Here is a 25,900-nt window from a genome sequence, read left to right on the forward strand (position 1 = left end):
TGCAGCGATGTGAATACAAAGTTCTAACCAACTGTAACAAAAAAGCGTATATAGTTAATGGCAAATTACTAAAAAAATTAAAAATTTCAGGTTGTGCCTTTCAAAGAAAAGGTATTTCAAATAAAAGGGAATTTTTTCTTCTTCCTACTGTCTAGAAGGAGCCAGTGGGTATGTGGCAAGCCACCCTGAGAACCATGTGGATTGACAGTACATTGTCTATCACTTGGTGATAGCAAACACTTGAGTCCTTAACGTCGTAGAGCTACACATTAGCCTGTATCACTTCTATTGGGGCTACTATGAGAAGAAGAAATAAACTTTTTTTGATGTTACTATGATTATGTCTCTGTAACCATAGTAGCAACAAATAGCTAGACACAATCCTAGAATCACCTATTTGGTGCTGCTTATTTTAGAGGTATCCTGGCTCAAACCTAATCATTCTCTAAGCCAACAATTCTCATAGTCTTTTCTCCCCCCTCCTTTTTTTTTTTTGTCAGTCATGGGGGCTGAACTCTGGGCCTGGGCACTGTCCTTCAGCTCTTCAGCTCAAGGCTAGTGCCCTACCACTTGAGCCACAGCGCCACTTGCGGCTTTTTCTGCTTATGTGGTGCTGAGGAATCAAACCTAGGGCCTCATGCATGCAAGGCACTGAGCCAACTTCCCAGCCCTCTACCTTATTTTTCCCAACTCCATCAGTCACCTATTTTACTTAGCTAATTTCTCTCTAGTTTATCTCTATCTACCAAAAATGGCTATTTAAAAGTAAATTACAATATAGCTAGAGACAAATGTGTAACACTACTTCAAGGATTTTTACCTATCATGGGATTCTCTGGAACATAACTGCTGCAACAGGTGAGGGATCACTGTACAGAGCAAGTCAGAACTCCTTATAGTATTCAGAATTTACCACTACCTAGCCTTCCAGTTTCAAATTCAGTCTGTTCCCAAGTACTCCTGACACTTCCTGCATTTGTTGTTCACAAAGTGCACTACTCCTTTGCTAATAATGCTGGCTTTGCTGCCAGTCCCCAGCCTTGGGTCCTGAACAGGCCCTGAATGTTCACACCTCAACTAACACACTCATTTGTTTTGGAACCTTGCTCAAACTTTTCCTCTGTGAAGCTTTCAAACTTGCCCAGGCAAATCTACTGTGGCCTCCAATATTCCACTTAACCCCTTACCATGTTCACAGAAGCCAATCCATGACTTACAGTGCCAAAAACATCTCAACCTTGAGCAATTATATTATTGAGAACAGCAGTGAACATTTGAGCTAAACTCTTAATTCCCATAACTCTGCAGTAGATACTAGTATTATCCCACTAAGAAGATAAAGAGACTGGATCCAGGGAAGCCAAGTAACTTCAAGGTTACAGAGATGGTAAGTTTGCCTTAAAATGTATTAAATTGCACAAATAAACTGGAGTAAAAATATATAACATAAATTATACATTATATAATATGGTATATACTATATGTTATATATGTATATATTACTGAGTATTATGTAATTAAATTGTGCCCCAAGTTCTTAGGCCTGAATTCAGGACTTTGCATTCTTGTTTAACTTTTTTCACTCAATGCTGACACTCTACCTCTTGCTCTGCTTCCACCTCTAGTTTTTTGTTGTTGTTGTCTGCTGCTTAATTGGAGGTAAGGGTCTCACAGATTTGTCTAGCGTGGCTAGCTCTGAATCCCAATCCTTGAATTTCAGCTTCCTGAATAGCTAGGATTACATGTATGAGCCACTGGAACCCAGCAATAAACTGTTCCTGAATATGATGCAATATAAAACTCAAACATTTTTCCACTGGACACTATGTTGAAAATGAACTACAAACTTGGTAGGATGAAAGGAAAAACTGGGTGAGAACAGGGAAAAGAGTGGTATTTTTCCATAAAGAATGTACTCTTTACCTGACTTACATTAACTGTAACACCTCTGTATATCACCTTTATAGTAACAATAAAAAATTAAAAAATCAGACATTATTTATAAATGCAAAATTCCAGATCTTACATAGTTTTTCAGCATAGAAAAAGAAATGAATAGCAGCAGTTTCTTAAAAGTGTAGCCCATAAACCTCTGGGACCTATATACCTTTCCAATATCAAAACCATTTGCATAGTAGTATCAAAATCTTATTTGTCCTGATTGCACTATTCTGACATTTGCAATGATAGTGTAATACATGAGGGCCAAACTCTAGATGTCTTAGCTAAATCAAAGTGTTAGCATCAAACTTATAGTCACTTACTTGTCACTGACTCACATTCACTGACAACAAAATACAGCCAATGTTACTTTCAATGCTCTTGAAAACCAAGTAAGAGGCTCATGCTGTAATCCTAGCTACTACTGAGAACAGTCTGGGCAAAATGTTTGATAATTCCTTTCTTAAACAATAGCTGGATACAGTAGCACAGGCGTGTCATCCTAGGTAGGTAGGAGGTTGAGATTAAGAGTATATCTGTTCCAATCTAGCCCAGGCCGCACCCCACCCCCTGCAAAAAAAAGTTTTTAAAACTCTATCTCAACAAAAAGAGCTGGGCTTGTAGTACATGCCTGATACTGCAGCTACAGTGGGAAGCACACATTAGAAGATTGTGATCCAGGCCCGTCTGGATAAAAAAGTGATAACCCATCTCAAAAATAACAGCGCAAAGAGGGTTGAATATGTCTAGTGGTAGCGTAGCTTCCTAGCAGGCACAAAGCCCTGAGTTAAAACCCCAGGAGTAAAAACTAAAATGCTTATTAAATCTTACCAAGTGACCAAATTTTCAGTATTCTCTGTGACAAAAATGGAAGTGCACATACTTTCTAAATTATCTCAAGTCACGAGATAAGCCAGTCATGATCTAAACTAACCTTTCCTTTTGGATAAGGGAGAATAATTTTAGTTGGAAGATTGCTAGCCACCTTTTCTTTTTCTTTAATGGAACAGCAGTTTTGCTCAAAGGAACCACTAACAAACTATGATAATTCAGAATAAGGTATTTGACACACTCTTTAAGTGAGCCTTGTTATCAACAAGTAAATTCAAACCTTCAAATCAAAATCCAGATTTTGGAATGTCCTAATTACCATGGGCTATAGATTCCCAAAAGCTCAGGAAATAAGTGTCTTGTTTTAATAATGTGTGTCAACATTTGGAAAATCTGCATAATTCAATAATGTAGTATTTACAAACGACCAATGCATAATGTTATAAAATTACACATGGATCAACATTTATTCAGAACTGGTTTCATTTGAGCCTATACTCAAGTAGACTCTTAGATTGTTTAAATGCTCTGTTATTGCCACATTAAAAAAATCTTAATTTAATGATGTGTGGCTCATTACTAGCGCGTGAACTCAGGGCCTTGCACTCTTGCTTGGCTTTTTTACATAGGGGCCTACCACTTGACTTATGCTTCTGGATTTTGCTGGCTAACTGGATAAAGGTCTCTTGGATTTGTCTGCCTGTATGATTTCAAACTGCTATTCTTATATCTCAGTCTCCTGAATAATTAGGACTAAAGGCATGAGCTACCAGCACCCTACTTATACTTTAAGCTCAAGTTTTAAGAGTCTCAGACTTTCCTGCCCAGTTTGGCTTCAAACCATGGACCTCAGATCTTAAGCCTCTTCAGTGGCTAGGATTACAATCATGATCCACAGGTGTCAGGCTAGTAAACAGTTAAGTTTAAAATTTCACATGACTGTTTGCAGCATGATGATTGTGCAGCACCTGCTCCACCAGGATGCAGATCATCCCTTTATCCATGCTATACATTCTGTGATAATTTATGAATTAGTTATTAAAGGTATGTGTACTTTAGAAACAATATTATTTATACAAAGGGTTTTGTTTAATCCACAACTTAAGGTACTTGTTAAAGGTCTTGAAACATATCCCCTGCTAAGAATATGGGGGACTATTTTATCTCAATGATTGTATGGTCGGATTGGAAAAATGTTATTTTTTTCTTAAAGGTACATTATTTATAATAACACATATAGGTTCTTTTTTGAAATCTGCAGCCTCAATTTCTGCATAATAAATATCAATAAGCAAAAGATTTCTTGAATCTTGTCATTTTTTAAGATTCAGAGATTGATTAGTGATACATAGAAAAACATATTGAAAAAAACAAGACTCCTACCGCATTTCAATCATCATGTCCTCAAGTAACTCTGATGAATCTCTGCTATAGATTCGAATGTAGAATTGACTAGGAGAAACAATATATTCCACAAAGACTCCTACAAGAGTGCTGGTATCCAGTGGGGGAAGTTTGCATAATTTCTTTTCCCGGGAAGCATCTGGTGGAATATCATGATTTGCGATTGCCAAGTTGAGCTGTGATTTGTCTGCTTCTACTTGCTATCATTTAAAGAAAAAGAATAAATTATATCTTAGGGTGACAGTCAAACCTTGTCCCATTTTTAAAGGTACTTAATGCCTTTATTAAAATTATTTGAAGTTATAAAAATGCAAATTCTTGTACTCAGAACAGATTTATTGATTCAGAATACTTGAGAATGGAGCTTATACATTTAAAAACTTCACAAAGTAATTCTTGCTCATTTGCTTTATGTCCTAAGAGAACATGTTCAATGCAAAATTGACAACACGATTCTTCAAATAACCAGACTGAATAAGGAGGATTGCCATCCTAACCCGCCCTATCAATAGTCAAATAATTTCCTTTATGCCTTCCTTGTATCCTCCAAAAAATATGTCAGGCTCTCAAATATGTTTTCATTCCATGAAAAAAAGCTAACTTCAGTGAAGAACAATGTACAATGAACTCCTTAGCAACAACAAAACAATGAGAAATGAAAACACTAAAAGGACAGATGGAAAGATGAGGAGAAAAATTTAAAGGAGCAAATAAATAACAGGATGGGTATACCAAGGCAATTGCAAATGTTGTGGCATAGAGACAAAACAGAGCTCCTCCACTCTCCCTTCTACAACTGAGGGGTTTCAAGCTTCCACTTTCTAACACATGGATACTGAATCAGCGATGTTATCAGGACCTAATTCTCAGATCTCAAAATCATCTGGACACTTCAAAATGAGGTAGGAGGGAAAGCTACTGACATAAAAAATTGAAAACTAGAAGAAACCTCATATAAGATGACTTTGAACAAAATGAGACCATTAATTATTAGAAATGATCTACCTAAAAATAATATTTTCCTTAGAGAAATTTTAGTTTAAAATTTAGTTACTTTCTGCACTGATAAATCTCTAGCACATCAAGACTTTAAACTTCACTCACCAGCTGTAAAGGCTTTACCACCAGATTAGGCTTCTTGCAAATCTTCTGTTCTGGGTCTTTACAAGTTTTCAAGAGGCCATCCCATGTAGTCTCCTTTACAGCAGCAGTAGACAGTGAATTTCTAGGGGGACTGGAGACCCAACCTTTGGCTTCTACTTTCTTAGTTGGTTGAACTAGCCATGGGTTTTTAACTGATGAAATAGTGGTATCTGAAATGGCCAACAAAGCAGCCTATGCATATTTATTAGAGTAATGGTAGAACAATTACTAAGCCCTTCTATGTGCCAGGCACTAGAGAGACAACAAGAAATGAGGAATGTTAACCTGTCCTTACAGATCTTTCAATATGGACAGATTCAAGGGATGTTCAATATAAGAATCCTAAAAGTTTTCTACTGAGGCATGGAAGCTTACAATCTGGGAAGACTTCTAAAATTCTAGTTAAATGCCTTTTTCAACACACAGATTTTGATTAATATTCTGTTCCAGTTAAGAAATGTACAATGTATGTTATTTAATAGTCCATAATGTAATGCCTTATAATTAGAAATCAACCACACACTTTTTTTAATTTACATATGTGTGATACCTATAGACCTGTGACCACAGTGGGTCCTAAAGAAATTAACTCATAAGAGTTTATTTCCTATAAAGAGTAGGTCCAAAAATATTTATCACAGGGCTATAGCTCAGTGGTAGAGTGCTTGCTCCATCTCTCAGGCCTTGAGTTTGATTTCCAGTACTCCTCCCCAAATAAATACCATTTATAATTATATTTTTGTAATGGTGAAATGGAAACAATCGAAATAGTCAACAGGCTAAATGGATTATAGTATGGTTACATAAAAGAATTACAAGCCATGTATGCAGGCTCTTGCCTATGATACTATAGTACTACTTGGGAGGCAGAGATTGGGAGGATTGTGGTACAAAGCCAGCCTGGGCAAAAGTTAACCAAGACTTTATCTTAAAATAAGATCATCGTGTAGGTTGGCCTGGGTAAAGAACAAGGTCTCGCGAGAGTGAGAAAGAGAGCAAGAGAGAGAGAGAGACAGAGACAGAGAGACGGGGGGAGGGGGGGAGAGGAGAGAAAGAGAGAGGAGAGGTAGAAGAGGGGGAGAGAGAGAGAGAAAGAGAGGCTAGAAGTATAGCTCTAGTGATAGAGTGCCTACCAGCAAACCCTGAGTTCAAACTTCCCCCTCTACTCAAAAAAAGGAAATAGCTAAACAGTATTTATATAATATTTCTTTGAGCTGGGTTCTGGTGGCTCATACCTGTAATCCTAGCTATTAGGAGGCTGAGATCTAAGGATTATAGTTTTAAGCCAGCCCAGGCAAGAAAACTCTGTGACTCATATCTCTAATAAACTACTCAAAAAACCAAGAAGTGGCACTGTGGCTCAAGTGGTAGAGTACACGCCTTGAGCAAAAAAGGTCAGGGATAGTGTCCAGGCCCAGAGTTTCAGCCCCAGAACCAGCAAAAAAAAAAAAAAAAGTATACATGTGGTGGTAATTATACTACATAGAAGAGGTCCACAAATATACATACTATTCACATTATTACTTCTATAGTGTTAGAATGGTTTTGAATAAGCTTTTGTGGTTTAGAAAAATTTATGTTTATACATACATTGAAAAATATCTGGAAGCTATCTAAAATTCTAAGCACCATTTCTAGGTCACCTAAAATGGTAAATTTTCATTTTGTACTCATCTATATTTATTTTTAAATTTTTTAAATTTTTAATTTTTAAATTTAAAAATTTTAAATTAACATGAGTTTTAGATCAGAAAAATCAATAACAATCTTTATACTTTGGAAAAGTAACTGTGCATTATTGCCACTTGTATATGACTGTAAAGAGTATCATTTTCTGAGCCGGGTGCTGGTGGCTCACGCCTGTAATCCTAGCTACTCAGGAGGCCGAGAGCTGAGGATGGCAGTTCAAAGCCAGCCCGGGCAGGAAAGTCCGTGAGACTCTTATCTCCAATAAACCACTAGAAAACCAGAAGTGGCATCATGGCTCAAGAAGTAGAGCATCATTGATGCAGTCGCATCATTTTCTATGCTTTGCAAAGTGTCGCATTTAGCAAACAGAGTTAAAAGTGCATGGGAGAAATCTGTATTATTTCTCATAACTGCATAAAATACATTTATCTTGATAAAAATTATTAAAACCAAACCAAAAATCAAACAAAAAACAGGAAATCAATATGGTGACTTGAGTATATATAAAACCAGAAAAAAGACATCAATGGAAAAATTGGTTAACATAAAAATAAAGTTTGAAGTTTGCCAAATATATCCTGGGAATATACTAGTAGTAGGGAAACTGAAAAAAAGCTATGTGGAACTGTGTACTATTTTTGCCAATTTTCCATAAACATTTATAAAAAAATATAAGTATTGAGTCCTAATACTTACCTAGTATGTATTCTGATTCTCCATGTATCTGTAAAAAAAACTTTTGATATATAATTAAGAGCTACTGAACTACCTTTGTACTATTGATGTATGCTAACTAAAAAAATAAATGAATAAAAATGACCTATTGAACATTTTTTTCTATCACACTAACCAATTCAGAAAAATTTCTCCAGAATTACCAAAAAATTTTAATTTCAAAGCCAGGTACCAGTGGCTCACACCTGTAATCCTGTCTACTCAGGGAGGCTGAGATCTGAGGCTTGTGGTTCAAAGCCAGCCCTGGCCAGAGAAGTCCCTCAGACTCTTATCTCCAATTTATCACAGAAACAGCCAGAAGTGGTGCTGTAGTTCAAATGGTGGAGCGCTAGCCTTAAGCAAAAGGAGCTTAGGGACAGTACCTAGGTCCAGAGTTCAAGGCCTGGGACTGGGGAAGAAATTAATTTCAAATTGATTTACAAAAATATGGGCTAACCTTGCAACAAATATTTCCAAAAAAGGAGGTTATTATTTTCAAAACATGCCATGCTAATATGTGAAGTATTTGAGTTGATGTACTATGACGACTCTTCCTTCACTAATGATTTCTCTTTCTGTGTTTAGAAGGACAATTAAGAGTGAGGGAAGGGGTGACACTGTCCAAAAAGAAATGTGTAATTTACTTATGTAACTGTAACCTCTCTGTACATCACCTTTATAATAATACAATTTCTAAAGGACAATTACGTGTGGGGTTTCATTAATGTGGTTCAACTCACCAGGCTGTACCGGCCTCATCTCAGCATCAAACACCAGCAAGTCTTGTTCTCCTTCCCTAAACTCAACACGAAGAATGTCACTAAGAGCTCCAACAAGTTCTGTTATGTTTAAGAAGCCCAATTTCTTTGGTGAAAGCTGTTCTTTAAAAACTATCTGTCACAAAAAAATTAAATGAAAATATGTAACAGAAATAGATAACATATGCAGATGCCTTTGGACAATGCTTAAATTTGGATTTTGTCAAGCTAAAAGTCAATGGGTCAGTAAACAGAATTGTAAAGGTTTGTTTCAATATCAGGCTCTTATAAACTAAGAGACTAACACTTTTCATCATGTAACTTCTAGGTGAAGTCCCATTTTCCCACATTTTTATTTGTCTGAGTTTTAAAAGGAGTTTCGTTATTATAATGTACCTTTGGTCAGACATCTCTCCCAATCTCAATAAGCTTGACTATCCCATTTTCACACACGTACATAAAGTATTTTGACCATCACACTCCTTCACCCTGTTTGTCCTCCTCACTTCTAGTATCTGCACCCCCGACTGGACATGTTTTACATCCCTGTTACTTTTTAAAATGTATCTTAATTGTTCAAAGAGGTCTTACCCTACCAGTTCACACAAGCCTTATGCTATAATCAGATTAACTCTTAGCTTACTCTCACTTTCCCCATATCTACTACCCCATTAACAAATTTCAGTATTTTATTTATTCCTCATTCACAAATGCAGTGTATTTTAGTACTATTTACCCTCTAATCCCCTAAGTCTCACAACTACAAATGTTCAGTGTTTGTAATATGTATATATTCACTCCTGTATGTATTTACATCTCTCTCTCAGGTTTAGCTTCTACATTTGAGAAAACATGCTACCTTTGTCATCCTAAGCCCGCTACTTCACTTAATACAGTCGTTTTCAGATCTATCCACTTCCCTGCAAGTATTTATTATGGCTGAATAATATCTAATTGTGTTAATACATACTTTCTTGATCCATTCATCAGTTAGTTGTAGGGCATGTAGGCTGTTTCTACAGTTTGACTATTGTGAATAGTGCTGCAAGTACCAGTCTTGTATCCTGACTCTGGTTCCTTTGGATATATGCCTTACATCATATGGTATCCCTGCATCATAATGTAGATCTATTCTAGGTTTTTGAGGAGCTAATTACACTAATTTACATTCCCAACAACAATGTATAAGGATTTTTTTCTTCCATACCTTCTCAGCATTTACATTCTTGATTGCCATGCTGACCGGAGTAAGATGAAATTTGTGTGTTTTTTTTTGTTTTTTTCTTTTTCTTTTTTACAATTACATGGGCAAGATAATGAGTACATTTCTTATCAAGCATTGTAGCCTTCTCCTTTGTTTTGATTTTATTTCCTTTATGGCCAAGATACTGAACATTTCAAGTGTTTCTTAGACATCTTTACTTCAAGAACTGATTGTTCTGTTCATCTGCACATTTATTAGTTGAGTTAGTCTTTGGGAATGGGGTTTTTGAGCTCCTTGTTTGTTATGGGTATAAATCTCTGGTCAGATGTATAGCTGGTAAACACGTTCTCACATTCTATAAGCTATCCCTTCAGTCTAGTGACTATCCCTTTTTTTCTAATTGTAACCAAAAGTTTATTGATTTTACTAGTACATAGCAAATAAATGAATCATCAAGGATCAAAATTATACTTTAGAAACAAATACTGCCCAGATTTACAGAGAAATTAGATTAAGATTAGAGAGAGTAACATCCTCATATTGAGTTTCTTGATAAAACCAGCTATGATTTTAACATAAACATTTAAATGATTATTCAAGGATTAAAAATCTTTGATCACTTGATCCTGTTAAAAGTTTAAAAGCAGCACTGGAAAGTTTCTTCCACTTAATTTGAGTATTTCTATTAACAGTTGAGAGATTGGCTTGATCTGGTTTAATAAACAGAACACGGACCAAGATTAGATCTTCTCCAGCGAGAAAAGAATACAGAATGACTTAGTATACAAAGGACTAATATACAGAGGGAAAAAAATACAGAATGATTTAGTATAGAAAAGTCTATATAGGGTTGGAGGAACGGTACAGTTGGTAGAGAAGGCTTTAACACTCCCCTTTTAGCTATTTAAGTCTATAACTGCCCATAACCATCTCAGAAATGTTTTACCTAGGCTGTTGGAGGAAAGCTATGGCTCGAAAGCCAATGTCCCTTCTATAAACTACTCCCTCAAACTTTTATCACAGTGAGTCCCTTCTTGGCTTCTTCCAGGGCCAGTAGATTTCCCAGATGGCTGTCACTGGAAGGACTATGCCCCCACTGGTCACCATTTTGCCATCCTTAAGAGCAGTGCCAGCATGGAACACCTTTAGTCCTAAGGCTTGACCCTCAGAAAACCCTGTTATCTCTTCACCCTTGGTATAGGCTCCAGAATGACCTTTACTTGCCATGACAACCATTATGGCAGTATGGCTTTCTAGCCAAATGGGTAGAGATGCACTCAGTTGGCCATCTAGGAAGGACTGAATCACTTCATAAAGATCACTCTTAAGAAGTGGATTACTTGGCACTCTGGATCACCAAAACAGCAATTAAATTCCAGAACTTTTGGGCCATCCTTGGTCAGCATTATGCCAGCATAGAGAATTCTTCTTTATGGCGTACCCTCTTGCTGCATGCCTTCTACTACCCTCTGAAGAACAGTGTTCTTAACTTCCAGTAACAATCCTTAAGACAGATACTTCTCCTTCAAGAAGTTCTTCAATGACAATTGTACTCCTGCAGAGGTCAGGTCTCCAACAATTCCAGCAGCCAGAAGTGCCTCTGGTCCAACAACTACAAATTCAATGTTCTTGTCTTTGCAGAATTGAGCAAGGGCAGTGTGATCACTGATGGGGAGAGCAGTATTTGAATTCTTTTCAGAGCAGGCAGTGCCTGCATTTCCTGGGGCAACCAACACTTGTTTGACATGATCAGACTGTGCAGGTTTCCAGGCCAATGTATGCTCCCTTCTGCCACTGCCAATTACAAGTACTTGGTCTGTCATTGCTTCCTGCAAAGTTGGAATTTAAAAGGAAAACAAATCGTGTCCCGCAGACACGCTGCTTGTATTCGCTGGCCGGAAGTCAGACTATCCCTTTACTGTAAAGATTTTTAGCTTGATGTAATCCAATTTATCAATCTTTGCTTTTATTTGCAAACCTACTGGAGTTCTAGTCAGGAAGTTGTTGCCTTATGTCAATATGTTCCAGTGTTTTCTCTATTCTTTCCTGTAGCACCTTCAAAGGTTTCAGGTCTTATATTAATATGATCTAATTTGAATTGATATTAACATAGGGCAGCAGATAGGGATCGGCCTCCTACAGGTAGATATTTTTCCAGCACAGTTTGTTGAGGAGACTGTTTACTACAACTTACATTTTGGGTCCCTTGGTCAAAACTCAAATGGCTATGGCTGTGTATGTTTCTGATTTTTCTGTTTCATCTGCCCTTATGTCTGTTAGTACAAGCATTATGTTTTTATTTTTTTTACTATGGTTTTGCAGTATTATTTCAAGTCTGGTATTGTGATACTTTCAACATGGCTTTTTTATGCTCAAGATTGCTTTGGTTATTTGAGATCTTTTAGGATTGCTTTTGCTATTTCTGTAAAGTAATATGAGGATTTGTATGAGGATTGTACTAAATCTTTACATTGCTATCAATAGTACAGCCATTTTCATATTAATTCTGCCAGCTCATGAGCATGGGAGGTCTTTCCATCTTGTTTCTTCACTTTCTTCAAGGTTTTATGTTTTTATTGTAGAGGTCTTTCACCTCTTTGAATTTATCCCTATTGTTTTGAGGACACTGTAAGTGGAAATGTTCTCATTTCTTTCTCAGTATATTCACTGAAGGTATTCAGAAAAACTGATTTTTGTACCTTGGTTTTGTATCCTATGTTGTCTAAAGTGTTTATCAGATCTAAGAGTTTGGGAGTGGGATCTTTAGGATTTTCCTTTTTTGGGGGGGGGTCCAGTCGTGGGGCCTGAACTCTGGGCCTGGGTGCTGTCCCTCAGCTCTTCAGCTCCAGGCTAGCGCTCTACCACTTGCGCCACAGAGCCACTTCCAGCTTTTTTTCTTTTTGCTTATGTGGTGCTGAGGAATCGAACCCAGGGCCTCATGCATGCAAGGCAAGTGCTCTAACACTGAGCCACCTTACCAGCCCCTTTAGGATTTTTTAAGTACAGAATATCATCTGACTTCTTCCTTTCCTATTTGGATCCTTTGTATTTCTTTCTCTGACTCATAATTCCAGGACTAGATTGAATAGTATGTAGAAACCCTTGTCTCATTCTCATTCCTGATTTCAGAGGAAATGATTTTGGTTTTTCCACATTTAAAGTGATATTGGCTACCATTCTGTCATGTATACCCTTAATTATGTAGAGGTACATTCCTTCTATTGCTAGCTCTAAAGCTCTCAGCATTAAACAATGTTCAACTTTGTCAAAGTTTTTTTTTCCTGCATCAACTGAGATGATTCTTGTCTTCAATTATGTTTATATACATATTACATTTTTTGATTTAGGTATACTGAATCAACCTATTATACCTGGAACGAATCCAACTTGATGATGGATATTGCCTTTTTTCATGTGGTATTGAATTCAGTTTGCAAGTATGTTATTGAGAATCTTTGAGACTGTGTTCATCAGAGATTGGTCTTTTTGCTGTGTCCTTATCTGGTGTTGGAATAAGTGTAATGCTGGATCTATAAAAATGGCTTTGATAGTATTCCTTTCCTATTTGTATCCTTATTATTTCTTTCTCTTGCTTTATTGCTCTGATGAGGAATTCCAGCACTGGATTGTTTTCTTGATGATTTACCATTCTGACTGATTATAGTTTTGATTTCTATTTCCTTTATGGCTAAAGATGTTGAAGCTTTCTTCATGTGTTGATTGGCCATTTGTGTTGCTTCATTTAGGTGATACTACGGTTTGAACTCACAGCACTGTGCTTGCTAGGCAAGTACTCTACCACTTGAGCTATGCCCTCAAGACCTTTTTGCTTGATTTTTCCAAGAGTCTCACTTTTTGCACTGGCTAACCTCAAACCAAGATCCTCCTATATCTATAGTCTCCATGTAGTTGAGATCACAGGCATACCACAGGCTAGGTATGGTGGCATGTGCCTGTAATCTTATCTGTGCAGGTGTCATAGATGTAAGTGTAGGTAAGCCCAGGCCAAAAAAAACTGAGGCCCTATTTGGAAAATAACCTAAAGCAAAAAGGTTGGAGGGTATGGTTCAAATGGTAAAGTACCACCCTACCAAGTACAAGACAAAGTTCAAACCTCAGTACTAAAAAAAAAAAATCTTTTATGACAATGATGTTAGAACAGGAAGTGGCAAGAATATCCTTTCCATGTTCAATCAAGTATCAGTATGGATATTCTCAATTTTTACAATAACAAAAAACATTAAAATGCAAAACAAGATGTTTAAGTGTTGAGAAAGAGACTCACAGAGGAGGGGGGAGGAGGAGGGAAGAGAAAGGAAGAAGGAAGGGGGAGAAGAGAGGGGAAGGAGTTGAGAAGGGGGAAGTGGGGGAGGAGGGTGAGAAGCAGGGGGGAGGGGAAGAGGAGGAGGGCACCATAAAAAAATTCAAAGTTGGAAGAGAAGAAAGGTGTGACAGGGTCCAAGAGGAGGAGGAGGAGGAAAGCACCATAAAAAGATTCATAGTTGAAAGAGAAGGAAGAGGTGACAGGGTCCAAAAGAGAAATGCAGGCATTAGCTGAATTGTGAAATGGTAACCCCTCTGTACACCTTAATAATAACAAAGAAAATTATAGTTGAAAAATCCAGGGTTGTTAAAACATTTACCTCAAACTCTCCAAGCAGTTTAGAAATAAACAAACCCTCTGGAAATTTAGCCACAACCTAATAAATAGAAAACAAAAATAATTACATACAATAGGAATGCTAGGAGACAAAATGTTTTTTAAAAAGCATAAACTTAAATAATAATAATAGCAAAAATTCATTTATCCACAATAGAGAATAGTAAAAAATGTATGTTAACAGTCATATTCAATCAGTTTTATAAAACTTTATAATACCACGGCTGACAAGCACTGAGGCCCTGGGTTCGATTCCTCAGCAGCACATAAGCAGAAAAAGCTGCAAGTGGCACTGTTGCTCAGGTGGTAGAGTGCTAGTCTTGAGCTGAAGAGCTGAGGGACAGTGCTCAGGCCCAGAGTTCAGGCCCCATAACCGACAACAACAACAAAAAAGACTTTATAATACCAATAGTGATTTCCACCATTCCCAGAGCCAAGAATTTTACAATATTGTAATGCTACAGTTCCCAGAAAGCGCTACAGATTTAGCTTTAACTCATATAATAGATAATATTTTACTGTGCAATTTTAAGCATTTTAATTATCAGAAAAAAACGCAATGGACACCATGTACAATTTCATATCATTAAGCAAAACTATAGCCATTATCATCTATATGTAGATATAAATGTAGATATGTATATATAAGAATATATACATTTAATATGGAGATAAGGTCAGTACATATCCATAAATACAGATAAACAGATAAGGGCTAAAAACTCTTCAAAACAACCATTTAAATTTATTTCTTTGATCCTATATGGCTGTTATTTTTCAGCCTAAGTATTGCAATGAATGTCTTCATATTGGCATTTGTACTAATGATTTTTTTTAGGACAGGTCCCTAAAATTGCTCTATCCTAATAAAGTACGGAAAGCTTTGTGTTTTTTCCAGCTTTTTCTAGGTATTGTTTATACAACACTCTAATTCAACCGTTAGAGAAGAGATATAAAGTAAAAATTTCAAAACCCTGTGACTTAGAGACAGCCAGTGCTGTACTTCAGAAAGCTTCCTTGCAGAATGCACACACATGGCTCACCTTCCCCCTGACTTTGATGAAAAGACAACACTAAACAAGGTATTCTATGAAACCCAGGTTTTAGGAGTTCAACAATCTGTAAAAGAGATACTCCTATGTAATCTAATAGAGACATATATAAACTTTCTTACAAGCCACACCAATTCTTTACCCATCAATACTTAATTTTCATGTTTTTATATCATAAAAAATCATAGTAATTATAAAAACAAATAGGAGAGCCTGTATGCACCCGAGCTTTGTTTCTCACAGCAAGTCCTGCAGAGGAAATGGGATGATATAAGGCTGTAACAACATCTAGATTACTCAAATCAGAATAGTCCTACCAAAACCATAAATGTACATATCCTTTAGCCCAACACTTAACAGCCAAATAGCATTACACAGCAAGACAACAAACAAGGCAAAACACATAAATAGGGAAATCACACTGAAAAATGTAAGTGACTATTAAGCATTATCAAAATACTTAATGTAAAAAAAAAAATCAACCCTGGATGGTGAGACACTTCACTGCCAGTGGAACTGTAAATTTCCTCAAATCTTTTGGATGGCAATACAGCAGTATTTATCATCAAAACATCCAAAGCCTCTGACTGGAAATCCATACTACAAAAAGGTTCAAGGATATTAACTGTAGCACTTTTTACATAGCTAAGCACAAAATCAATCAAAACTCAATCATACATGAAACATGACATAAATGTAAAGAAATACTGCACACCACTGAAATGAGATTTGATGTATAGGGATATAAAATTAGAATTGAAAGGATCCTGGATTGTTTGCCAATTATTTAAAGGGGATAAGGGTAGGAAGAGAGGAAGTAAGAGCATTTACAGAAGAATTTATATTTTCAATTTTACATTTCAAAATGTTACAAGTATTTCATGTATTAATTTTTCGAATTTTAAAAGCTACTCCATTTGCAATATATTATGAAGGTCAGGTATAAACATAAAATGAGGCAAATTAAAACTCAGGCATTGAAAAAACTTACAAATTTTATCTTATGTTTTAGTTCTGGATTGATAGTCCCTCCAGGTCCAATTTGTGCAATAACTGATTTGAATGTGTTCTCCAACTGTGAACAAAAGAAGAAAATGCCAAATCATATCTTTCCTCATCCAAAAGTTAAAGATAAATCTAAACAGTCCCAAAAGATATCTAAAAGGAAATGTATTTTAGTTAAATATATTTTAAGAAATGACAATGTAATATTTCATGCCATATAAAATAGGTATATGGAATTTTCTAGGATAACATTCTTTATAAAACATTCTAGAATCCTTCAGTTAATCAATCCCATACTTACCTAGAAGAAAGTTTTTAAAACTAATTTACTTAAAACTGTATTCAGATGTATGTGCATGCATGTGCATGCACCAGTCCTGAGTCTTGAATTCAGGGCCTAGGCTCAGTCCCTGAGTTGCTTTTACTCAAGGCTAACACTCTACCATTTGAGCCAGAGAACTCCACTTCTTGCTTTTTAAATTTTTTTTTCAAGCAGGTAGAAAACTCGTTTATTAACAGAGAGCAGCCCTTTCTAAAGTGGGGGGGGGGAGGGTGGCATGGCAGGGGAGGAAGAGGAACCAATCACTGTCAAAGTCACACCCTATCATGCACCTAAGCTTTCACGGGCTGGTTACGCACTGATCGTAAGGCAAATGTTTTAAAATTTTTTTGTTTATTGAAGATATGGAGTCTAGGGACGTTCCTGCCTGTGCTGGCTTTGAACCTTGATCTTCAGATCTCAGCCTCCTGAGTAGCTAGGATTACAGGTGTGAGCCACTGGCACTCAGCAATATTCAGATGTTTAACTGAACTCCCTAATGCTGGGCAGTTAAATACAGAAAAGTCCTAACCAAGATCTTGGGCAACTATTATTTTGTAAGAAATCACTTTATTAGTTATAATTGACATAGAAGGACTATTGGAGCATTGCTCAAGTACACAGCATTTATCTAACACAAGGCCCTGAGTTCATGGAGAATGGTAATGCACTCATTTACCACAAACAAATCAACAGGTTTTCCTAAGTATATGGCTCTGTAATTAAGCATCAATACAGTTGTGATGTAGAGGATGTCCATCGTTCCAATAAGGTTTTTCAGTGTTTTGCTTTTTTTGCAGCAGCAGCTAACTAGTCTTTGCCCTGGGAAGACAGTGACTTATTTATAAGAGTTTTTTTTTCTTTTCTACCATTCCATGTAAATGGAATTAACAGTTAACATACAATAGAAAAAAAAATCCAGCAGGAAGCACAGGTGATTGTGATGAGAAACCTAGCATGGAGCATATCCATGCTGCAGGCCAAGGGAAGAGCTACGGCAGTGGCACACTGCTCAGTGTAGAGAGCACAGAACCATGTTCACTCAAGTCATTAAAGCTACAACTTCAAATTGAGCTCTTTAATGATAAAAAGTCACAAAGCCATAAAGGAAAACACAAGCTATTTGAAATCCTATCACCTAGACACAATCAATATGAATATTTTTTTCCTGCTGAACATTTTTTTTTTGTCTGTCATGGGGCTTGAATTTAGGGCCTACGTATTGTCTGTTTTTTTTTTTTTTGCTTAAGGCTAGAGCTCCACCACTTTGAGCCACAGCATCACTGCTGGTTTTCTGATGGTTAATTGGAGAGAAGAGTCTCATGGGCTTTCCTGGTCAGCCAGGCATTGAACCATGATCCTCAGATCTCAGCCTCCTGAGTAGCTAGGATTACAGGTGTGAGCCACCAGCACTCAGCTCTGAACTTTTTTAAAATAGTCTTTTCACTTGACCTGTCAAAATTACAATCTTTTGGTCTCTGCTTCCCAGTCTCTCACAGGGTGGTGTGAAAACTAAATAAGGTAAGCAACCAGTATAGGGTGTGCATTCAGTATGACCCTGTCCTGCTTCTTCCAGCATGGCAGTCTTTACCCTAACGGCATTTGCTAAAAGATTGTGGGTGGGAAGACAGCTGTAATTATAGAGGGAAGAGCTATAACTATGGAACAAAAATTGGGAGGTCGTCAATGACTGATATGACCAAGTGATCAAAAGGCAACCCTGATTTCAACAATGCTTTCATATTTATAGATGCCTACCGATTAAACACAAAGGATGGTCAATCAAGTTAATGAGACAGAATAAAATGGAAAATGAAAATATAAAGTAGCTAAGAAAATGATATATTCAGAATAGGAGCCTATAGAACTAAAGAAGAAATGTGAATACATCAGAGCTGGAGGTATAGCTCCACAGTATGGACAGCCAATTTAGTAGGCATGAAACCTTGACTTTAAAGCCTCAGTTCTACACACACACACACACACCCTATCCAAGAATAGCAATTTTTTTTAAATCACATAATAAAAGTCTGCAATTCAACCTCCAATAAATACGTATTAGTAAGATACTTATAAGATACTTGTTTACTAAATAATACTAATCAATTATATGTACAGAGCATACTCTATGTGATTCTCATTGCAATGAATGCTGGATATACAGGGGTAAATAAACTTTCAAAGCAATTCAGTATTTTCTAGAAATATGCCAGATACCTGCGTGGTCCTAATGTTTATGACCCTCTCTTAAATCCTTATGCAGAAGTCCTGTCACTTTTTGGGAGGTGATTAGGTCTTAAAGGCCCTTACGAAAGAAACCCTAGGGTCATTTACACATATTACATGACCAAGATGATTAATGTAAATACAAGAGTGAAACACCTGTGCTGGGAATGTGGCTTAGTGGTACAGTTCTTGCCTACCATGCATGAAGCCCTGGATTCTATTTCTCAGTACCACATAAACAGAAAAAGACAAAGTGGCGCTGTGGATCAAGTTGTAGAGTGCCAGCCTCAGGCAAACAGAAGCTCAGCGACAGTACCCAGGCCCTGAGTTCAAGACCCAAGACTGGCAAAATAAAGAGTAAAATACTATAGTTAGATCCGGTGAACAATTATGAGACAGCTAACAGAATGGAGGGAAATCAAGAAGCCAAACCATGTTTTAAAGGAGGAAGGCTAGTGGGAGAATGGAAAAAGGAATATTGACAAGTACAGACATAATACATATACATTTATGAACAAGGAAGTGTGAAGCTGGATGTGACTGAAGGGGTAGTGGCAGAGGGAGAGAGCAGGAGGAGGATGGAACGGGTGATTCTGATCAAGATGCACAATGCACATAAGTGGACATGTTCAATTGTATTCCCCTGTATAGCCATTTGAAGATAAAAAATGAAACTGTTAAAATGCATTACATTTTCTTAAAGAAACACATAGAAACTTTTACATGTTCACTGTATGAAGATATAATGAAAAGACTTCCACTCGAGAAGGAAGCAGTCCCTCACTGGAAATATCTGCCAGTACCTTAAATGTGGATGTCCCAGACTTCAAAAGCTGAGATCTGATGTTCACGGTGCAAAGCCCACCCAAACTGGCTATCCTAGAGTGAAAGCTAAAATACAGCACCTAGAGCCTGAGTTGTTCATGCCTCAGGACACACACACACACACACACAGAGTTCGGTGCAAACTAAGATCGGCCCTTACATTCATTTAAGATCTAGCCTTGAAAGAGGCATTCTTTTCTAAAGCTGAATTTGCTACTTTAAATCTCATGACAAATGTTAAACCCAGGATCCACACAAGTCAAGCAAACATTTTTACCATTGAAATTAACCCCAACCCCCAACCCACTTAATCAGAGAAAATGTTTCCACAAAGAAAACTCTGGGTCACGTTTGCCTCACTGATGAAATCTGTGAAATATTTAAGGGGAACTAATGTCATATGAACTTACAGAGTAAATAACTAAAAAGAACTTCTCTCATGAAGTCTGTATTATCATTCCAAAACCAATAAAGATACCGTAAGAAAACTACAGAATGATATACTTTATGAATACAAACACAAAGATACTTAAAAGTTAGTAAATTGAATGCAATATATAAAAAAGGCTAAAACATGACCAAGTACAATTCATCCATCAAAGAAGAAAGAAGTTTAATAACATATATTCAAATCTTTGCTCTGCAAACTATGAAACACTGCTAATATAATTTAAAGACGTAATAAATGTGCCATGCTCTTCAATCAGTTGACACTATCATCGTGGTATCACTTTCCCCAGAACTTGTCAATACATCCAGTGAATATTTTGTTACGGCATTACCTCATTACATAGTCACACTGCCCTCTTCACACTTGCCTTGTAGCTGAGGCTGGCATCAAATCCATGATCCTATCTCTACCCTCCCTAGTGTGCTACCACATCCAGCTTATCTTCATTCTAGTCTAATAAAATGACAACCTAGTTTTCTACATGAACAAACAGATTTAAACAGTTATTTCAAAGATCACATAAAATAGCAAATATACATATGAAAAGATGTCTACCACCTATTAAATTATCTAGCTAAAAAATGAAATGGTATAAAACTTCATACCCACTCAAATAGCTAATATTTTGAAAACTGACAAAAACAAATCTTAAGATGAGCAACTAAAATGTGAATGTTTGGAATATAGCTATTTCTTATAAACAAGTACATACTATATGAGCCAGTAACCCAACTCCTAAGGGTTTATCCAAGGGAAGTTTATGTTCATACAGGTGGTATGCGAATATTCATAAAGCTTATTTATAATAACCCCAAACAGGAAACAAATATAATGAGGAATAAATAACAAACAGGAATATCAGTATAATGGAATAAAACTTGAAGTGAAAAAGGAACAATTTACTGATACATGAAAGTTTTGTAAGTCTCAAAAACATCCTGCTAGGTTAAAGAAGCCAGGCATAAAAGACTATTGCTTGATTATATATGTGTGTTGTGTATCATTTTGTCAAAACTCAAATTGTACACTTAAAAGTTGTAATTTTTACTATGTCCAAGTTGTGTTACTATAATTTTCTTTTTATGTGCCAATCCTGGGGCTTGAACTCAGGGCCTGGGTGCTATCTTTGATCTTTTGCACTAAAGGCTAGTGCTCTACAACCATGAGCCAAAACTCCACTTGTGGCTTTTGTGGTCTAACTGGAGGTAAGAGCCTCATATACTTTCCTTCCTGGGCTGGCTTTGAACTTCAACCCTCCAATCCCAGCCTTTTCAGTAGCTAGCATTACAGGAGTTAGCCACTGGTGCTGACCTATGGTTAGCTTTTTAAGTTACAGAAATAAGACACTTGAACAGTCTTGAATTTGATTGCTATGGCTTATTCTGAGTTTTGCACAAGTTGTCATGCTAATTTGGGGCCTTGTACTTGAAAACTGATATTACGGTGAGCTACACCTAAAATAGGCAAGTGCTCTGCTACTTGAGCCACACATCCAGCCCTTTTATGCTTTAGTTATTTTCTAGTCTGAGGGTGGCCTTGGATTGCAATACTCCAATTTAGGCCTCCTGTGTAGCTGGGATTATTCATATGAGCCTTATTAAAATAAGGTCTTAACTTTTTTTCTCAAGCTGGTCTTGAAGTACAGTCTACCTGATCACTGCCTCCCAAGTAACTAGGAGTACAACTGTGCCATGCTAGTTTTTATTCAGCCCTTCAGCATTATAGTCACAGCAAAACACTAGGATTATGGTACTCAGGGTGAGCCATTCAGGTGAAGATATTCATAAGGAAGCTACAAATATGCTTCTATCACTCTGGTGGAAAGCTGGAACTAGAGACACACATTTGGGAATCATTACCAAAAACAACAGAAACCAGAGAATTGCTCAAACTTTCATCTAATTGTCAGCTCTCAAATCTAAAACAAATGAGTTCAATTTTTTAAAGGTCAGCTTCTCCATCATATTTAAGTGGTAACACCACTGGACTTAAAACCATATTTTTGATTTGTTGCTATCTCCAAGCTCAGGAACCTTACCTGGTTTAATTTTTCAGTGTGGTTCAGCCTTGAAGTTTCCATTGCATTGAATGACGTCTTCTCGGGGGCCAGTATTTGCTTTGGTGATTCCATGTTTGAAGAGGGTTGTAAAAAGGGTGCCTTTGCAACTGGACAGCCTGTGGGGTATGCCCCCTGCTGTTTCATTCTAAATGGCTGACTAAAATTTTTACCTTTTGTAAGTAACAGAATAAAAAAAACTATCACTATTAAGCAATTGCTTATTTGATTGAGAAGTAAAGCTTGAAGAAAACTTACATTTTTATAGTAATAAAAATGTACATATAAGTTGTTAGTCATACATAGAAGAAATCCTAACTATGTTACAAAAAATGATTGGCACGTTTAAAACTCTAGATTACCTAGAAGGCAGGACTCTACAGGTAAACACCTAAAAGTTTTACCTTACTTAGAAAACCAAAAATTCTCCCAACTATGGAGTGTGCTTAGAATTGTGCTTCTCAAACTGGATGACCGTTTCATAGTATGGGAGAGGGAGAAGGAGGAGAATCTACAAAGCAAAGATTATTGTTTGTTTTACTCAACTCAACCTCTGCAAAGTATAATAGCATAATTTAGTCTTAAGTTTGAGCATGTGAAGAATATTGATGCTGAGAGAGCTACACCTGACAGTAGCCTCCAGGGCTTTCTGTGACTATGGCAACCTTCTATCATCAAACTTCTAACTGGCCAATTAGACACTGTTTTGGAAACCCATAGCACATGGAAGAATCTACATACAGATTTTGGGGGAAAAAAGAAAAATTGCTAATATAGTTGTAAAATTCAGAGTCCTCTTCTGCTCAGTGTTAAATTCTATCTTGTTCAGGGTCTAGGGAGATGATGCATGAAAGACTGCATTGGCGTTAGTCTTGAGTCTATAGTGACTACTTGTTACAAGCTCTTTACAGACCTCATCTCATGTAAGGTGCTCAGCACAGCTCCTACGGACAAGTCCTCTAATTCTGAGATGGGGAAACGTGGACAGATGGGAGTAACATGCATACTCTTGTTTGCAAGGGGCCTAGAAAGCTTTTTTAACTTTCACAAATTCAAGGAGCTTAACTCCTGATTGTAGCACATTTCTACGTGTCATGATTGCTCCACATGTGCTTCTCTACAATTATTATTGCAAATATGCTTACCTGCTGGCCATCCTCTATGCTTTTCCTCAGACATATTCTTCTTTAGCATCAGTAAAGAACCTGCTCTGGTCTGCTCTACAGCAATGATATCTGAAGCTGCATTCAACACTTCAAACATAGACAGAAATCCATACTGCACATATTGAAATGATCGTCCAAATCGCTTGACAAACGCCTTTTCAAAATCAGAAAGGAGAACAGGAGACAATGCCAAGAGGTCTTTCAACTCACTCTTCACAACAGCTGGGAGAATGGGAGGCACCCTTCCCCGGTAAGGCACTCGACGAGAGGTTGGCCCAGAGCAAGCACTGGCTCTTCCCTTTTGTATGGAGTTTCGAACCTTAGTGCTGCTCCTCTGTTTTGCAACTAAATTTGCTATTCCTTTTGTGGATTCATCTGGAATGGCTACGGAGAGGTGAAAAAATAATTATCTAAGTGAATAACATCCTCCTTTTATCCTTGGTATCTGAAGTTATACAGAAAATATTCAACTCCCCAAGGAGCTGTTTATCTAAGTAGCAGAATACACATGCAGTCCCTGTTCCATCATTTCTTGCTTTTGGACAACAGCATGCTAAATGCTCTAAGATGAAACCTATTGTATCATAATTACTCCTAATTGGCTCCTGAAAAATTTCAAACTCTTCAGATGGACAACAATCTTTCCTACAATGATCTGTGTGTATGCTTCAAAGAATTTAAAATGAGTTCTTGCTGGGTACTGGTGGTTCGTGACTGAAATCCTAGCTACTCAGGAGGCTGAGAATTGAGGATCTCAGTTCGAAGCCAGCCCAGGCAGGAAAGTCTATGAGACTCTTTTTTAAAAAAGCCAGAAATAGAGGATTTGGCTTAAGTGGTAGAACACTAGCTCTGAGCTAAAGAAGTGCAGGGACAGCACCCAGGCCCTGAGTTCAAGCCCCAGGACCAGCACAAAATAAAATAATTGTAATTTCATTGTTTCATTGTTGTTTTTTTCCTGATTTGAGGTAAGAACCTGCAGTCAGGCTCTCATGCTAATGTTATTTTTATAAATGAACATTTTGCCAGGCACCCGTAGCTCACACCTCTAATCCTAGCTACTCAGGAAGCTGAGATCTGAGGGTCACAGTTCAAAACCAGGCTGGGCAGGAAAGTCAGTGAGACTCATCTCCAATTACTCACCAGAAAACCAGAAGTAGCACTGTGGCTCAAGTGATAAAGCACTAGCCTTAAGCTGAAGAGCACAGGGACAGCAGCCAGGCACAGAGTTCAAGACCCACAGCCAACAAAAAAATTTAATATAAATAAAATAAATGAACATTTTTCTGAGAAATGGCTTGTTATTATTATTAGGTGGTACTGGAATATTGGGGTTTGAACTCAGGGTCTGATGCTGGCTCAGCTTGTTTGCTGTCACTCCATCACCTAAGCCACACCTGTCCAGCATGTTGCTAGTTAACTGGTAAAGGAGTCTACAGAACTTTTTTCTGCCAGGCTGGCTTCAAACCCAGATCCTCCAGATCGCATCCTATTGAATAGCTAGGATTACAGGTGTGAGTCAGCAACGCAGGGCTGGCTTCTTTTAGAGGTGTTTCACTTTGCCCACAATCATAAAGGCACCTGATTCTTTCAACTCCAAATTAAAATCCACTGCCTGGCTAACCGTCGAGGTAGAACAATTCTATACTGTGTATTTTTAAATTACAAAACTTAAGAGACCCTGAGAACTCTTAAACCTACCTTTCAGTATTATGGTACCATTTCCACAGGGGCAGACACTGACCACATCAGGCATGTCTAACACCAACTCCATGGTGGACCGATACCCCAGGATTCGGAGGGGTAGGTGATTGCCAACCATCAAAAGGTACTCCTTTTCCAACTGCTGCGGGGTCAAACCATTTTTGGTAGAAATAAGAAGTGATCTTATTTCTTTCCTCAGACATTCCTGTATACGCTCTTGTTCAGACATTGTACCCTGCAGGATTTAAGACACGAATATAGCTCATTGCTCATTGGGGCGGGGTGGGGGTGGGGGGGAAGCAGGGGAAAATACCCTTAACCGACCAACAGTGAAACGATCAGTCATAAGCCTAAACTTGGATGCAGCCGGGGCTGCAGAGGTGGACGCGGCCCCCTCCGCTCAAGCCTTCCAAGTCAAGCTGTGGGGCAGGAGCCCCCGGCTCCCCGCCTGGCTCGGTTCAGGGGATCACTGGGACTCCCTTGGGGGTGCAACCTGGTCTCCCAACGACTCTCGGGGATCGGGGTGGGGCTGGGCTGGGCAGCCAGGACAGTTCCGAGGAGGGAGCCGCCCGGGAACACCACGGCCTACAGTTTCCAAGCCCAGACCGCTTCCCCTTACCTCAAGGCAACGACGTCTCTCACCAGGCTGGCTCCCCCTCCCTAGGCCAGAGTGTTGGGGTCCCGCGCCCAACGGCCCCTGCTGTCCCTGCCCCCCACCCTGGCGGAACTGAAGAGCAGTCCTTCCACCCGCCTGG

General features: G+C 37.8%; 1 protein-coding gene across 1 annotated transcript in view; it reads right to left on the reverse strand.

Moving 5' to 3' along the window:
* Tdrd5 (tudor domain containing 5) overlaps positions 1-25,374 on the reverse strand; it is a 43,466-nt gene extending 18,092 nt beyond the window's left edge. The window contains exons 1-8 of the mRNA XM_013015516.1: positions 25,143-25,374; positions 23,424-23,828; positions 22,261-22,451; positions 16,388-16,471; positions 14,328-14,384; positions 8,463-8,616; positions 5,281-5,489; positions 4,156-4,376 (exon numbers count right to left, since the gene is read on the reverse strand). Coding sequence (XP_012870970.1) covers positions 4,156-4,376; positions 5,281-5,489; positions 8,463-8,616; positions 14,328-14,384; positions 16,388-16,471; positions 22,261-22,451; positions 23,424-23,828; positions 25,143-25,374 — 1,553 coding nt within the window. The remainder of the gene's footprint in view (positions 1-4,155; positions 4,377-5,280; positions 5,490-8,462; positions 8,617-14,327; positions 14,385-16,387; positions 16,472-22,260; positions 22,452-23,423; positions 23,829-25,142) is intronic.
* Between the last annotated feature and the right edge of the window lie 526 nt (positions 25,375-25,900).

This window comes from Dipodomys ordii, unplaced genomic scaffold, assembly GCF_000151885.1.
Source record: "Dipodomys ordii isolate 6190 unplaced genomic scaffold, Dord_2.0 Scaffold27, whole genome shotgun sequence".
NCBI lineage: Eukaryota > Metazoa > Chordata > Mammalia > Rodentia > Heteromyidae > Dipodomys > Dipodomys ordii.